Here is a 17,315-nt window from a genome sequence, read left to right as displayed (position 1 = left end):
GTTTTTTGTTGTTGTTTTAAGAGTACTTAAATGTCATACTAAAATGCTTGTGGGATAAAATGATCTGATGACTGAAATTTCCTTTAAAATTAACCCAGATTTAGGGAAAGCAAGAGTGGAGAGTGGGGTTGGGGGGTTTGAGTGGAGTGGGAAAAGAATGGATGAAACATGGCTGGCTGCAGGCTGAAATGACTGTTGCAGCAATGTGATGACTATGTGAGGATATATTGTATGATTCTCTGCTTTTGTATATGATTAAAATTTTCCATAACAAAATATTTCTAAAAGAAGAATCAGAATAACAGTGTATATTTCCTATGGGTGTTATGGGTATTAAATGAGATATGTGAAAGTGCAATACTGTCTGATATACAGAAGGGGTTTTGAAAAGTTTATTTCCCCTTTTATTTTCTCTTTTAAAATACACCTCCCTGACAACACACAGAAAAGACACACACACACACACCCCCCCTCCAGGAGTCATTCAAAAACAGACTTTGTGATGTTTTGCAAGGGTTGAATTGCCCTAATAAGGGTTTGTGAAGGACTTGGATCTTTTTTAACATTGAAATCAAAGGCTGATGATTTTAGATAAACTTCAGGGTCCTGGAGCCTTGGGTACTGGACCTTCCTACTTTGGGAAAATAATCAACTCCTGAGCTCCATAAACAATAACCAGTATAGAATAGAAAGCAAGATTCTCTGGGGAGAAGACAGAGTCCCCAACATGTGGGCTGCACCTGAAGCATGACCCTCAGACTCAGGAAGGGACCAAGGCCTGTTGCAGGGCACCCAACTGCTGCTACCTGATCACCAAAGGAGAAGAGTCTAAAATGAAACCAAGTAACAGGTGGCAACCTTAACCCACTCCCCTAAAAAAAAAAACTTCCATTTTTAAAAAGAAAACTTACCTGAGAAGGAGTTTCTACTCCCTGAAATTTATTGCTGTTGGTTTTATCTGTTCACCTTTCTCCAAAATAATACAGGCTTTCCTACAAAAACAAACGAACAAAAAGGGTACAATACAGCCATGGTTCATCTGCACATGTTCCTTTCCTATATTAGGTACCCTTAGTGTTTCTACACCCACCTTCTTTCCTAAAGTCAGTGATTTGTTTGTTTGTTTGTTTTTTGGTAGAGTCTTGCTCTGTGACCCAGACTGGAGTACAGTGGCAGGATCTAAGCTCACTGCAACCTCTGCCTCCTGGGTTCAAGTGATTCTACTGCCTCAGCCTTCTGAGTAGCTGGGACTACAGGTGTGTACCACCATGCCCAGCTAATTTTTTGTATTTTTAGTAGAGATAGAGGTTTCACCATGTTGGCCAGGCTTCTCTCAAACTCCTGACCTCAAGAGATCCGCCTGCCTCAGTTTTCCAAGTGCTGGGATTAAAGACGTGAGCCACCCGTGTCCAGCCGCAGTGATCTTCGGGCAGAGGCTATCCAAAATAACAAAATTAGGACTTCTCTCATTCAAGGATTCACAAATTCAGAAAATTTTAGAGCTAGAAAGACCTTAGGAAGCATCTGGTCCAACCCTTCTTTCCATATTACAAATGACAACACTGAGACCAAAAGAAAACCAAGCAATCCGCCCTGGAGATGCTGCAGCCAGTTAGAAGCAGCTCAGGCCAGGAATACAGGTCCCTGGATCTCAGTCTAGGGCTCTGGATCAATAGCTGTCAATGACTTTCAAACCGTTTGTTTTTTAAGCTGCAATCCACACTAATAAACCTAGGAGAAACACAGACACACACCAATATTTAAACCTTTTTATATTTTCTATTCTGCTCTATTCCATTTTATTTTTAAAAGATGTCAGTTACAACCCAGTAACTTTATTTTACAACTCACTGATAAATCATGATCCATAGCTTGAAAAACACTATCCTAGAACATCCATTTTCAAAATCTGTGTACCTCAAATTAGAGAAACCAAACGTGGTGGAATTGGAGTGCTGGGCATTGTGCATAACCACCACCTCTTCCCGAGACTGTAGGCCAAACAACTCCAGCAGAGCTGCTGGAAATGGCAGCAATTCAGCAAGAAAATGGCGGAAAAGAAAATGACTGAGAACTCTGCTTGAAGTGGAAACAGCCCACCTTGTGTTATCAGAAATTTCTAGAGATCACAGACTCCACATGTATTGACTAAGCAAAGACATTTACATTCAGGAGAGGCTTTGTTTTGAGTTGTGAAATGTTGCTTTTTATCTACTTTAGAGTTGTGAGGATGGTCAAGGCTGGAGTTATCTAATTAAGCTTGATACTATCCTCATGAGGAAGGAAGAAGTCATGGTACTGGCAGGAGTAAGAGCAGAGCCACGTGAAGTGAGGGAAGCATCTTGATTACTGAATTTTTTTCATCTGTATAACATGGCTTTACTCCCCTCACCTTCATCCTTCCCCATCAGGTCTTGTCTTTATTTAAAATGTTGATATTGTATACATCATAGATTTTTTGCATTAATTTTTGTTGTTAAAATATTGCATTGAAATTATTTTAACTATTGCAATTTTTAGCATTCCCTTAAATTTTGCACCTCATTGACCTCACTCTAGTCCCAGCCCAAAGGGATTCTTAAGTCAGCTACTAACTAGTGCATGTTAAACAAGAAAGTATCGAAAACAGAGTTTCTAAAAACTGCTTCTCTAATTATAATTTTACTAAGCATCATGACTAAAATAATCATCTTAATGTCCTACCAGTGATGTTTCAGAACTAGCAAACTCAATTATCATAAGACAAAGTTTGTAGAACATCTTTAATACCTCTGCAGTTAAAAATATTTCGGAGGCAATAAGGAAGGCACAAATCATAGTTCCAGTTCTTCCTAGAAAAGAAGTTAGTTCAAGGAACATACGTGGTATAAAAATACACTCAGAAATATTCAAGGAGTGCATTTTAAGTTGATTTTCTTTCTTTTTTTGAGACAGGGTCTTGCTGTGTTACGCAGGCTGGAGTGCAGTGGCACAATCTTGGCTCACTGCAACCTCTGCCTCACAGGTGAAAAACACGCAAATTACATTTACAGTAAAAATATCTCACAACCTGTAGACAAAAGGCCACAATGAGGTTTTTACTAAATCTATAAGAAAGCAACAATTCATGTCTTTTATAATTTTTTTGGATAATAGGAAAAAAGAAAAATTCCCAACTCATTTAGTACATTAATATAACTGATTCCAAAATTGCACAAATACAGTAGAAGAAAAGATAACTTTACACCAGTCTCACATATAAATGTAGATTTAAAAATATACATATATTTTCAAAGTGAATTCAGCAATGTAGAAACACCAAGTGCCATTTCTCTTAACGATGCAAGGATGTTTTTTCCAAGATGGCAGATGACAGGCTTTTAGCATGCCTCAGTCATTTGGCAGTAGTAAGCAAGTACATAAAGACCAACTCTGTGAGCTTTCATTCAAGAAAGAAAATGGCAATTCCCCGGAATTATAAAGGACATCCCAGATCCTGGGGAGGACAAGGCAGGCAAGCAGCCCTCATGACAGCATTCAATTGATAAAAGTGAGTGGAGTGAAGCCTCAGTATGTGAGAGAGACAGACAGCACCCCTCCGTCTCATCTTCCCACTGGAGATCCAAGCAACCCGGGCAGAGGAAGAGTATTGTTTCTCCCAAGCCTTGGAGCTAACTTGAGGAGAAACTTGGAGACTTTGCGAGAGAAAGACACAGGGAAACGCTGTCAGCATTTCCCCAAACCTGGACTGAGAGCTGGACAAGACTGGGGGATTTTCCCTATCTGGCTCCACCCATCTTATGCCCCCAATCCCCCATCCCTAGGGCTGAGGAGGGAGCTCCAATTAATGTGCACTCCGGAAATCAGCCCATTGCCTGAGGCCACAGAGAGCTCCTCCCAATAAACAAGGATCAAGTAGGTAGACAGCAGCTCTGGCAACAGCCAGCTCTTACCCATGGCGCCATCTACTGGCTTGTAGGTCAAACCACACACCCAGTATAAAACCTGCAGACAGAAGTGCATGGGGCTACAGAAGCAAAGCCAAAAAAGCCTACCTAGCAGGCTCTACAGTCCACCCCTAGGGAGGAGGGAAAGGAAAAGAAGAAAATAATAATAATAATAATACAGGAGAGGAAAGAAAAAGAAAAAGTCCTACCCAAACAAAAATAATTACACAAATTAGAAGTGCTAGCATCTCCAGCTAAGAAGGACCCGTGCAAGAATTCAGGCACCATGAGAAATCTGAATGCAGTGACACTAACAAAGGATCACACTAGCTCTCTGGCAATGCTTCCTACCAAAATGAAAACTGAGAAATGACAATAAACAATTCAAAGCTTGGGTTGCAAGGAAGCTCAGTGAGATTCAAGCTTGAAATCAACAAAAAGAAACTTCTAAATCAATCCAGGAAATGAAGGAAGAGATAAACATCTTAATAAGAAATCAATCAGAACTTCTGGAATTAAAAAAACTCACTTAAGGAATTTCAAAATACAAGTGAAAGCTTTATCAATAGACGGGACAAAGTAGAAAACATAATTTCAGAGCTTGAAGACTGGTCTTTCGAACCAATCCAGTCAGACAAAAATAAAGAAAAAAGATTTTTTAAAAGTGAAGAAAGTCAGAAATATGAGATTCTGTAAAGTGACCAAACCTGCAAATTACTGGCATTCCCTAGAGAGAAAGAGAAAAAGAAAAGAACCTGGAAAACATATTTCATTTCTTGAAAATAATTCAAGAAAATTTATTAAATCTTGCTAGATAGACATCTAAGTACAGTGAAGCCAGACAGCGCCTGTGAGATATATAAACAATGAACATTGCCAAGGCATATATTCACCAGACTGTCACTGTCAAAGAAAAGCCCTGGAGGCACTAGAGAAAAAGGCCAGATCACATACAAAGTTAGCCCGTCAGGATAACAGCAGACTGCTCAGCAGAAACTTTACAAGCCAGGAGAGATTGAGGGGTCTATTTTCAGAATTCTTAAAGAAAATAAATCATAATCAAGAGATTTATATACTGCCAAACTAAGCTTCATGAGTGAAGGAGAAATAAAAACATTTTTTCTAGAGAAGCAAATGCCAAGAGAGTTCATTACCACTAGATCAGTCTTACAAGAGATGCCTAAGGGAGTTCTAAACATGGAAATGAAAGAATGATACCTGCTGTCATAAAAACACACTTAAGTACATAGCTCACAGACCCTATAAAACAACCATACAATAGAAAGTACTGAAAAAAAAAAACCACAGCTAACGATTTCATGATAGGGTGAAAATCTCACATGTCAATATTAACCTTGAATGTAAATGGTTTAAACACACCACTTAAAAGTCACAGAGTGGGCTGGGTGCGGTGGCTCATTCCTGTAATCCCAGCACTTTGGGAGGCCAAGGTGGGCGGATCACGAGGTCAGGAGATCAAGACCATCCTGGCCAACATGGTGAAACCCTGTCTCTACTAAAAATGTAAAAATTAGCCAGGCGTGGTGGCACATGCCTATAATCCCAGCTACTCAGGAGGCTGAGGCAGGAGAATCACTTGAATCCAGGAGTCAGAGGTTGTGGTGAGCCAGTATCGTGCCACTGCACTCTAGTCTGATGATAGAGTGAGATTCTGTCTAAAAAAAAACCAACAGGCCGGGCGCGGTGGCTCAAGCCTGTAATCCCAGCACTTTGGGAGGCCGAGACGGGCGGATCACGAGGTCAGGAGATCGAGAGACGATCCCGGCTAACACGGTGAAACCCCGTCTCTACTAAAAAATACAAAAAAAAAAATAGCCGGGCGAGGTGGCGGGCGCCTGTAGTCCCAGCTACTCGGGAGGCTGAGGCAGGAGAATGGCGTAAACCTGGGAGGCGGAGCTTGCAGTGAGCTGAGATCCGGCCACTGCACTCCAGCCTGGGTGACAGAGCAAGACTCTGTCTCAAAAAAAAAAAAAAAAAAAAACCAACAAAAAACAAAAAACAGGCTGGGTACGGTGGCTCATGCCTGTAATCCCAGCACTTTGGGAGGCCGAGGTGGGTGGATCACCTGAGGTCAGGTGTTCGAGAGCAGCCTGGCCAACATGGTGAAACCCCATCTCCACTAAAAATACAAAAATTAGCTGGGCATGGTGACAGGCACTTGTAATCCCAGCTACTTGGGAGGCTGAGGCAGGAGAGTTGCTTGAACTTGGGAGGTGGAGGTTGCAGTGAGCCAAGATTCTGCCATTGCACTCCAGCCTGGGCAACAAGAGCGAAACTCCATCTCAAAAAAAAAAAAAAGAAAGAAAAGAAATCATTCCCTTTGCAGCATCATAGATGCAGCTGGAAGTCATTATCCTGAGCAAATTAATGCAGGAACAAAAAACCAAATACCATATGTTCTCACTCATAAGTGAAAGCTAAACAATGGGTGTTCATGGACATCAAGATGGCAATAATGGACACTGGGCAGTTCTAGAGGGGACTCAGCAGAAAAGGGCATAGGCTGAAAAACTAACTATTGGGTCCTATGCACAGTACCTGGGTGATGCAATCAATCATACCCCAAACCTCAGCATCACACAATATTACCAATAAACCTGCACACATACTTCTGAATCTAAAATAAAAGTTACATTGTACCAAAAAAACTAAGCTCAAAAAGGAAAAAAAAAGTGTTTTGCCCATTAAAAGACAAGTAATAAAAGAGTACAAGAATCATCCTATATCAGAAATCTATATTAATGCAATTTATATGCAGGCTGGATGGCACCCAAGCAAAGAAGGCTTTGCTTGCAGAAGGCTTGTGGAACCCTGTTGAGGCTGCATCTTCTTCACAGCCATCAGATTGTTCCCTGAGGTATCTGCTTAGCAGTGCACAGGCTATTTACATGGAGGGCTTTGGGGAGCTGTGGGGTTTGGGTTTGGCTGGGGCATGAGTGTTGGCTGTGGGATCTGTCACAACCTGGTCCTATGGGACACCCAGTCTGGGATTCTTCTTCCCAGACCACCATCCTGCCTGTCAGCGCTCCTATGGCAGGTCCACAGCTGCTTGCTGGAAGGGTGTTGGGAAGTATTGGTCCTCCAGCTGTGACATCCTCCTGTTCGGCTGAATCCCAGCGATCCTCACTTGGAGTCTGGGTCTCAGAAGGGTGTGGCCCTGGGTTCTTGGTTGGCTGAGTTGGTGCTTTTGTAGCCTCTGGGGCTCTTGTATGTGAGGCCTGACCTGAGTTGCTTCAGGAAACTTTTGCCACTGAGGCTGCCTCCTGCTTAAGAGCAGAGCCTTTGTGTGGAGATCTGGCTGGCCTCCCTGACGCCCAGCCTGTCCTGTCCTATTATGTCTGGGTTTGAGGCTGTGTGGAGGGCTCTCTTCCCATAGAGGAGGCAAGGCCAGTCATGTGGGTCAGAGTGAAGCATGGCGATCCCAGCTGGCTCTGCCCGTCCTTTGACTGCAGGAGTCTGAGAATGACCAGGCCTGGGGAGCTGCCCTTCCTGGGAAACAGCTTTTCTCCTCCCCTATTGTGGAGTTTCTGGATGTGACCCAGAGGGCGCTGGGCCTCTGTAGCATGTGCTGGGTGTAGCCGTGTGATTCAGGGTGGGAGGTGCAGGGGATCATCTGCTCTGAGCCAGGTAAGACCTGGACAGGACTGGGGCAGCCCTCAAAGAAGCCAGGTCTGATGGGAGAATAAGCATGGGTAGGGAGGGGACAGGGTCACTAGGGCTGTGTGTCACCTGTTCTTGCTGCTTGGTCTACCCTGGGAGTGAGAACAGAGGTGGAGGCTGCTGTGGACCCACTTTGGCTTCCGAAAAGCAGGTGTTCATGTGGGGAGAAAGGTGGGTGGGGGACAAAGCTGGTCTCTGAGGTGTTGAGTGGTTGTTTGTATGTCTTTGTCCTTTTTCTCTCTGCTGTCTCCAACAGCTGTGCTGTACCAGCCCATTGATCAAATACGTCACTCAGAGCATCCTGGTCCTACACACGAGTGTTAAGGCCCCTGAAGGGCCAGAGAGGGCTTAGGAGTTTCTCAGAAGCCTGAGCCCGGTGTGAGAGGGCACCAGAGTCACTGAGAACAGACCATTTGAAAAGTCGGGCAGAGGGATCCTGGGCCCTGAGTGTGCCTGCCTGGCCTGAGGTAACCATGCCAACAGGGCCAGGGCCTCAATAGAGCTTGGCTACTGAGCTTGACGTTTGGCCAGTTGCTCTCAGTGGAGGCAGGAACGTCTTCCTTCCCCAACCCCTGTCTTTTGGTCTCCAGGATCCTTGGAGCAGCTGCAGGGTAGGTAGAGGGGTGTCTCTCCCAGCTGCTTGGTGAGATGAGCCTCCACCTGGCTGCCTCTGCCGGGAGAAAAGAGTAAAGACTGCAGCAGGGAGAAGAGCCAGTTGGGGCCCTTTTAGAGTCAACCCTGCTGCTGCGATTCTAATTTTCAGTTCAGATTTTGCAGGCATGTGTGTGGGTCCCTGGGTGCCTGCCCTTTGAATTCTTTTGGTGAGGACTGAGCATTTCCCAGGGGCTTCTCACTGAACCCCAGAAACATGGCCCCCATTTACCATTCCATCCCTTCCCAGGACCTGCTGAAGCGCACACTTGTGGACCACCCAGAGTGCCTGTCACTACAGGATGCCCTCCGCATCTCCCAGGACTTCTTTCTGGCATCAGTGAGGACATTGACCCCCTGGACTGCAGTCACAATGGACTCCCAAGGGGCAGGTGAGCTCAGGGCCCAGCAAGGCCTCACACTCAGGTTGAGGAGCCCAGGGTGGACCAGATCCCCAGTTTCTTCCCTTATGGCACAGGTATCACTTTGTACCCCTGGTCTCTGGAACCCTGATCCCCCATTCCCAGCCAAGGAGAAGTGTTTGGTCCTTGGTCACCCTGATTTGATTCCCTGTGGCATTTTAAGCCCTAGGCTGAGAGCTTTAAGCCCAGTGTCTCAATAATTTTCCTAAGAATCCACTGAGCCAGAAGAGGAGACAGGCCTGGACAGTCTCTCCATGTCCACCACACTGTCTTTGAGCTGTGTCAGAGCTGGATTCTTTACCTCGGGCAGGCTGTCTGGAGGCCCCAGGCATTGTTCCCCACACCAGGGAAGTCAGCCTGTGGGTACCTCATTCTTGATTGCAGATGCCTGCCTCTGGCCAGCATGATGTCATCAAGGTGACCAGGGAGGCTGAGGGAGCAGGAGATCTCAGCCGCTTTACATTGGCCTGCACAAGCAAGAATCAGGGAGTGAGCCCCACATGGGGAAAGGCTAGTACTAGAGGTGGCCAAGGCCATCCACGTTGCTGGAGCATTTTACATGAGCTCCTGGATGTCAGACAGCAGTTTCCATGGGGGCCCTTTTTGGTGCAAGGGTGGGGGTGAGCTCAGTGAGGGGAAGCAACACTCAGCATTAGAGGCACAATTCACCCCTGTGGGTCAGCACCCTGGCCCAGATCAAAGGCTTCCTGACCGATAGAGGCTGTTAAGTGGCCCTTAGGAGTGAAGACTGCCTGGGTTCATGCTCCTGTGTGACATTTGTGAGTGAGGGGCGGGTCTGGAGAGTGCCTGATGGTGCATAGGGAGCTGTTTCTGTGCAGTTTCTGGTGCCACTTTGCAATATCATGGAATGTCACTAGTTTGTTTTTCTCTGGGGATATCTGAAAAATCTCTGGAAGACGTAGAGTAGCATCAGTTGTAGGTCATCTTAACTGTACGCTTTCAGTACACGCACCTACATATTGTAGTATACGTAGGTCACACGGTGTGTCATGGAGACAGGAAAGGCTGGGACAGATGGTCGCAGCCCCACAGAAGCCCTCCTGACTCTGAGGGTGGCTGAGGGGAACTATGGAAATCCTCATGGAGTGGAAACCATCCGGACCCCAGGTGAGAGGCGGCTGCAGGTCCCCCTAGGACATTTCTGTGGCCCCACCGAAGGCAGCCAGGGGTGTCTCATTCTCTGGGTGTTCTTTTTTAAATGTGTCCACCATACATGAATTTGGCTTTGGTTCCCTTGTTGGGTCTTGTTGTTGTGTATTTTTGTGTGAATGCCAATACCACATTGTTTGGATCACTATAGCTCTTTTTGTCATTTGTAATCAGGGAGCATAATACATCCATGTACTTTGTATTTTCCAGTGGTGAGATTGCTAGATGACATAGTAGCTGTATTTTTAATTTGAGGAGGAACTGCTGACTATTGCTCATAGTGCTTGATCCTGGGAGGCAGAGGTTGCACTGAGCCAAGATTGCGCCACTCCATTCTAGCCTGGGCAACAGAGCAAGACTGTCTGCAAAACAAAACAAAGATTCTCTGCGACAACAACTGCATTGGCCCCTCAGGAGGGAGCGCTTCTCCAGGGCAAGGTGAGGGGAAGCCCAGTGATGGGAGTGCTGCCTGGAGAGGAGTCAGTTCCAGCGGCCGGGGCCCTGGGTTTTGGCCGAGGACTGTGCTTTGGCAGCTGCTCTGCCTCTCATAGCCCTTCCCAGCTGCACATGTGGTGAGTGTCAGTGTGCAGGCACAGGCCTGCCTCCTTTGGGCCACTTTGTGACCATGATTTTTGCCTGTGGGGCAGGGTAATTTCAGGATCTAAGTTGATGCACTTGGATGTTCTTAGCCCCAAGAGGCAGCTCTTCTCATTCTAGCCTTTTGTTTTGTTTTGTTTTGTAGAAATGGGGTCTTGCGATGTTGACCAGGCTGGTCTCAAACTCCTGGGCTCAGGTGATCCTCACACCTTGGCCTCCCAGTGAGCTGGGATTACAGGCATGAGCCACTGTGCCATGCTAATTTTCTTACTACTATTTTTTGTAGAGCTAGGGTCTCGCTGTGTTGCCCAGGCTGGTCTCGAACTCCTGGCCGCAAGTCACCCTCCTGCCTCAGCCTTCCAGAATGCTGGGATTACATCCCCTTCTTACCTTCTCTACCAGAAGAGCCCCCGTAGTGTGTGAGTGCTGAGTTATGCAGTCTTCTGGGTGCTGAACGGGCTTTGCCGCTCTGGTCCTGGGCTCCGTATGTGGACGTGATCTGTGTGAACAGCTACTACACTTGGTATCATGACTATGGGCACCTGGAGTTGATTCAGCTGCAGCTGGCCACCCAGTTTGAGAATTGGTGTAAGACTTATCGCAAGCCCATTATTCAGAGCGAGTACAGAGCGACAGAATTTTAGGGTTTCACCAGGTAAGAGATGAAGAGATGTTGAACTTTGTGATTGTGCGTTCTCTCTGGGCAGAGATGTCACTCGCCTCCCCTGGCCTGCCCTGTGCTCACTGCAGTGCTCCCCTTGCTTCACCTTTAGGCTCACCTCCCGCTACCCCATCCACATTCCCTTCTTGCCAGCATCCAGGCCTCTGCCCCACTCGCTTGGTCCTCAAAAGTGGCCTCCTTACCGGCCTTGTTTCCAGACAGCCTCCTATCACCCGTTCCCAAGTGATATTTCTAACTCCTGACTTCAAGTGATTTGCCTGCTTTGGCCTACCCAAATCCTGGGATTATAGACGGGAGCCACCACGCCCGGCCTGTCCTCATTTTTTTATCCCTCTCATTTTTTTGTTTTCCTCACCAAAGATACGTTGCTTTATCTTGTCTTTTTTTTTTTTTATGTGGATTCCTGAACACCATCCGGGCCCTTGTTCCCTCCCTAGCCAGCACACACTCATTTGTCACAGCTCCTGAGACTCCCGTTGACACATAAAAAACAGCCACCCACAGTGGACTGCGCTGTTCTGTTTGCACCCTTAAATTTGTCGTGCTTACAGAATGCCACTTCTGCAAACCAGTCAAGTAGGGGGAAGTGGCTTGTGGATATGCACCCTTGCTCATCCTCTTTGAAAAGGTAACCAGCTCTGATTTCTTTTTTCTTTGAGACAGAAGTTCATTCTTGTCACCCAGGCTGGAGTTCAGTGGCACAATCTTGACTCACTGCTACCTCCGTCTCCAGGTTCAAGCGATTCTCCTGCCTCGGCCTCCCAACTAACTTGGATTACAGGTACGTACCACCACGTTCTCCTAATCTTTGCTTTTTTAGTAGAGGTGAGGTTTTACCATGTTGGTCAGGCTGGTCTTGAACTTTTGACCTCAAGTGATCCACCTGTCTTGGCCTCCCAAAGTGCTGGAATTACAGGCATGAGCCACCATGCCTGGCCCCAGTTCTGAATTCTTAAGAAACTCTTGAGAGGTTCTAGGTCAGCACTGATAGACCTGGGTTCTGCAGTGCTGGGTGCGGTGGCTCACACCTGGAATGCTATCACTTTGGGAGACCAAGGTCAGAGGCTCTCTTGAGCCCAGGAGTTTGAGACCAGTCTGCACAACATAGAGCCCATCTCTACAAAAAATTTAAGATTAGTTGCGGCCAGGCGAGGTGGCCTACACCTGTAATCCCAGCATTTTGGGAGGCCAAGGTGGGTGGATCACGAGGTCAGGAGTTTGAGTCCAACCTGACCAACATGGTGAAACCTCATCTCTACTAAGAAAATACAAAAATTAGCTGGATGTGGTGGTATGCACCTGTAATCCCAGCTACTCAGGAGGCTGAAGCAGGAGAACTGCTTCAACCAGGGAGGTAGAGGTTGTAGTGAGTCAAGATCGTGCCACTGCACTCCAGTCTGGGTGACAGAGCGAGACTCCGTCTCAAAAAACTAAGAAAAATAAAAAATAAAATTAGTTGGTTATGGTTGTGCTTGCCTGTGGTCCCAGCTACTTGGGATGCTGAGGTGGGAGGATTGTTTGAGCCCAGTAGGTCAAGGCTGCCGTCTGCCATGATTGCACCACTGCACTCCCACCTGGGGGACAGAGCGAGACCTTGTTTCAAAAAAGAACCCTTGCAATGATAGAAATGCCCCATATATGCACTGTGTGAAATGGTGGCCACTAGCTACATGTGGCTATTGAGGTCTTGATATATGACTAGAATAGTTGAATTTATTTAGTTTAATTAAAAATAATTTTTTTTGAGACAGTTTCACTCTGTTGCCCAGGCTGGAGTGCAGTGGCATAATCACAGCTCACTGCTCAACCTCCTGGGCTCAAATGATCCTCCCTCCTCAGCCCCCCAAGTGGCTGGAACCACAGGCATGCGTCACCACAGCTGGCTAATATTTAAACTTTTTGTACAGACTGGGTCTCACTGTGTTGCCTAGGCTGGTCTTGAACTGCTGGGCTCAAGTGATCCTCCTGCCTTGACCTCCCAAAGTGCTGGGATTCCAGACCTGAGCTGCCATGCCCAGCTAGGTTTAATTTCATTATGCATGCATACATACATACATTTATTTATTTAAGATACGGTCTCGCTCTGTCACCCAGGCTGGAGTGCAGTGATGCAAACACAGTTCACTGAAGCTTTGACCTCTGGGGCTCAAGCAATCCTCCCACCTCAGAATCCCAAGTAGCTGGGACCCCTGGTGTGTGCCACCATGCTTGGCTTATTTTTGTAGTTTTTGTAGAAATGGGGTCTTGCTATATTTCCCAGGCTGGTCTTGAACTCCTAGCCTCAAGCAGTCCTCCCACTTCAGCCTCCCAAAGTGCTGAGATGACAGGCATGGGCCATCATGCCTGGTCCCAAGGCATATTTTTACTTCTAGTGTAGTTCAGCCTTAAGACTGTACCAGCAGATAGAGATGGAAAAGTAAGATGAATGGAATATCAAATCACATTTATAAATAAAGCAGTTACTAATTAATGACTTTCTTTTCTTTCTTTCTTTCTTTCTTTCTCTTTCTTTCTTTTTCTTTCTTTCTTTCTTTTCTTTCTTTCTCTCTCTCTCTCTCTCTTTTCTTTTTTCCCTTCCCTTCCCTTCCCTTCCCTTCCCTTCCCTTCCCTTCTTCCTTCTTTCAACAGAGTCTCGCTGTTGCCCATGCTGGAATGCAGTGGCACAATCTCTGCTCACTGCTAACTCCACCTCCCAGGTTCACACCATTCTGTAGCCTCAGCCTCCTGAGTAGCTGGGACTACAGGTGCCCACTACCATGCCCAGTTCATTTCTTTTATTTTTAGTAGAAATGGGGTTTCACTGTGTTAGCCAGGATGGTCTCAATCTCCTGACCTTGTGATCTGCCCGGCCTCAACCTCCCAAAGTGCTGGGATTACAGGTGTGAGCCACAACGCCTGGCCATGTTTTTTTTTTTTTTTTTTAAACCTCCTTTTTTCTTCTGGGTTAGATCATTCCCTGGCTGTCTTTACCCTAGCATCAGTGAGTCCTGCAGTCACTACAGCCCCCGTGAGGTCAGATATTTTCGTCACCATCAAGTGGATCTTTATTTTTTATCTAACATTTGCAATTTTTCCAGTTCTGATTCTTAAATTATCTTTGCCTTGAATTCCAGGATCCATCTCTGATGTTCAGTGAAGATGACCAGAACAGTCTGCTACAGCAGTACCATCTGGGTCTGGATCAAAAGCGCAGAAAATAGGTGGTTGGAGAGCTCATCTGGAATTTTGCCGATTTCATGACTAACCAGTGTAAGTGGCAGTTTGGCTCATGGGATAATGTACCAGTCCTCATTTTTTTCAGGTTGCCTTGCCCTTTCTGGATACTTTGGTTGTAAGAATATTGGAAACAAAATGAGGAAGCTGGTTTAATCCATGTAGGTCGTGCTGAGGATTTCCTAGGTAAAGGAAGTTGTGCATGGGAAGTAGGAAAGCAGTCAGGCCCCCGCTTCCCAAATACAATCAAAAAGCAAAGAGGACAGTCTCCCACAGTGAGGTGGACATGGCTAGCTTGCCTTTTTCTTTGTCTATTTCATAGCCAAGGAGGAAGGAAAAACTGGACCTCATTATGGATTTACTTTTGGGATACAATGATTATTCCAGAGGAAGGTACGAAGTCTGAGAAGCTTAAGGTATTTCAGTGTGTTGTATATTACTCACTTGAAAAAGCAGGCTCATCAAACACAGGTGAGTTTCAACGCATCTTGAATATGGCAACATTTAAAGTCTTCAGACCGGGCATGGTGACTCATGCCTGTAATCCCAGCACTTTGGGATGCCAAGGTGGGAGGATCCCTTGAGGCCAGGAGTTTGAGAGCAGCCTGTTAAGCAGAGTAAGACCCCATCTTTACAAAAAATAAGCACATTAGCTGGGTGTGGTGGTGTGTTCCTGTAGTTCCAGCTGCTTGGGAGGCTGAGGCAGGCAGATCACCTGAGCACAGGAGTTGGGGGCTGCAGTGAGCTGTGATTGCACCACTGCACCTGAACCTGAGTGACAGAGTGACACCTGTCTTAAAAAAAAAAAATGGGTCTTCAAATACCAGCAGATCTGTGCTGTCATGTTGGGTGACTGAGCGGCTGCAAAGTTTACAATGAATGTTTCCCATTTCTTCTTAGTTTATGGACTTGCCATCCTTGGTAGTTTGGTGGGTTGGAGAAGGATATGGTGATGGCGGGAGTTACAATACATTACTTATAGGGGAAGACGGGGTTTTGAAAGGTTAATGCTTAAAAGTAAGAATGGAAAAGAGATGAGTGAATGAACAACATGAGGTGAGAGGGAAGACATAAAGGGAAAAGGAGAACAAGAAGCTCTTCTCTGCATGGCACCTGCGATGAATGGTTTCTGGGGACATCCCTGATGGCATTTTTCTGGAGAGGTGCAAAGATTTATGTGGTAAGAAATGAGCTGTAGGCCCAGCGCAGTGGCTGACAGCTGTAATTCCAGCACTTTGGGAGGCCAAGGAGGGCGGATCACCTGAGGTCAGGAGTTCAAGACCAGCTTGGCCAACATGGAGAAACCTTGTCTCTACTAAAAATATAAAAATTAGCAGGGCGTGCTGGCAAGTGCCTATAATCCCAGCTACTTGGGAGGCTAAGGCATGAGAATCACTTGAACCCGGGAGGTAGAGGTTGCAGTGAGAGAAGATCACGCCATTGCACTCCAGCCTGGGCAACAGGAGTGAAACTCCATTTCAAGGAAAAACAAAACAAAACAAACAAACAAACAAACAAACAAAACCAGGGGGTCTGCGCGCAGTGGCTCATGCCTGTAATCCCAGCACTATGGGAGGTGGAGGTGAAGGTGGACAGATCACGAGGTCAGGAGTTTGAGACCAACCTAGCAAACATGGTGAAACCCTGTCTCTACTAAAAGTACAAAAATTGACTGGGCATGGTGGCGGGCGCTGGTAATCCCAGATACTTGGGAGGCTTGAACCCAGGAGGTGGAGGTTGCAGTGAGCCGAGATCGCACCACTGCACTCCAGCCTGGGCAACAGAGCAAGACTCCACATCAAAAAAAATAAAATTAAATGAAGAAGGAGGAGGAGGAAGAGTTAAAAAAAAAAAAAGAAGAAGAAATAGCTAGGTGTGGTGGCTCAGGCCTGTAATCGCAGCAATTTGGGAGGCAGAGGAGGAGCAGGAGGAGGAAAGGAGGAAAAGGAAACAGCCAGGTCAGTCGTGGTGCCTGGTGCCTGTGAGGAGGAGGAGGAGGAGGAGGAGAAAGAAATGGAGGAGGAGGAAGAAACAAACAGCCAGGCCTTGTGTAGTGGCTCATGCCTGTAAGGAGGCGGAGGAGGAAAAAGAAATGGAGGAGGAAAAAGAAATGGAGGAAGAAAAAGAAAAGGAGGAGGAAAAAGAAACGAGGAGGAGGAAAAAGAAATGTAGGAGGAAGAGGAGGAAAAAGAAATGAAGGAGGGGGAGGAGGAGGATAAAGAAACAGAGGAGGAGGAGGAGTTGGAGGAGGAGGAGGAGTTGGAAGAGGAGGAGGAATTGGAGGAGGAGGAGGAGTGGGAAGAGGAGGAGTTGGAGGAGGAGGAGGAGTTGGAGGAGGAGGAGGAGGAGGAGTTGGAGGAGGAGGAGGAGGAGGAGGAGGAGGAGGAGGAATTGGAGGAGGAGGAAGTGGTAGGATTACAGGTGTGAGCCACTCTGCCTGGCTGGAAATCACATCTCATCATGAGATCTGGAGGGCACATACCCGAACCACATTAGCCTTCAAGGGAAATTCCGGGCACCTAGCTATTCTTGAGAAGTAAATTAGCAAGTTGATAAGAAGAAGGTAGTAATTGGCTGGGTGCACTGGCTCACACCTGTAATCCCAGCACTTTGAGAGGTCAAGACAGATAGATCAACTGAGGTCAGGAGTTCCAGATCAGTCTGGCTAACATGGTGAAACCCCATGTCTACTGAAAATACAAAAATTAGCTGGATGTGATAACGGATGCCTGTTATCCCAGCTACTGAGGAGGCTGAGGCAGGAGGATTGCTTGAACCCGGGAGGTGGATGGTGTAGTGGGCTTAGATTGGGCCATTGCTCTCCAGCCTGGGAGACAGAGCGAGACTCCGTTTCAAAAAAAAAAAAGAAAAGAAAGAAAAAAAGAAAGAAAAAGAAAAGAAAAGGAAAAAGATAATAATAGCTCAGAACAATAGCCACCCAAGTCGGTTAGAGCCACAAGATATTTGATCCCC

General features: G+C 46.4%; 1 protein-coding gene and 1 long non-coding RNA gene across 2 annotated transcripts in view; one reads left to right on the top strand and one right to left on the bottom strand.

Annotated features, from left to right (window-relative positions):
* LOC126929677 (phosphatidylinositol 3,4,5-trisphosphate 3-phosphatase TPTE2-like) overlaps positions 1-17,315 on the bottom strand; it is a 59,248-nt gene that overhangs the window by 18,997 nt on the left and 22,936 nt on the right. Inside the window, 3 exon segments of the mRNA XM_050746258.1 lie at positions 912-992; positions 2,770-2,827; positions 12,013-12,022. Coding sequence (XP_050602215.1) covers positions 912-992; positions 2,770-2,827; positions 12,013-12,022 — 149 coding nt within the window.
* The window catches only part of LOC126929807 (uncharacterized), a 28,644-nt gene continuing 19,834 nt past the window's right edge, over positions 8,506-17,315 (top strand). The window contains exons 1-3 of the long non-coding RNA XR_007717283.1: positions 8,506-8,650; positions 14,243-14,378; positions 14,665-15,154. This is a non-coding gene — a long non-coding RNA (uncharacterized LOC126929807). The remainder of the gene's footprint in view (positions 8,651-14,242; positions 14,379-14,664; positions 15,155-17,315) is intronic.

The sequence above is a fragment of the Macaca thibetana genome, chromosome 10 (genome assembly GCF_024542745.1).
Source record: "Macaca thibetana thibetana isolate TM-01 chromosome 10, ASM2454274v1, whole genome shotgun sequence".
Classification (NCBI taxonomy): domain Eukaryota; kingdom Metazoa; phylum Chordata; class Mammalia; order Primates; family Cercopithecidae; genus Macaca; species Macaca thibetana.
Note: the sequence above shows the minus strand (reverse complement) of the source record. Positions and strands in the feature narration are given on the sequence as shown.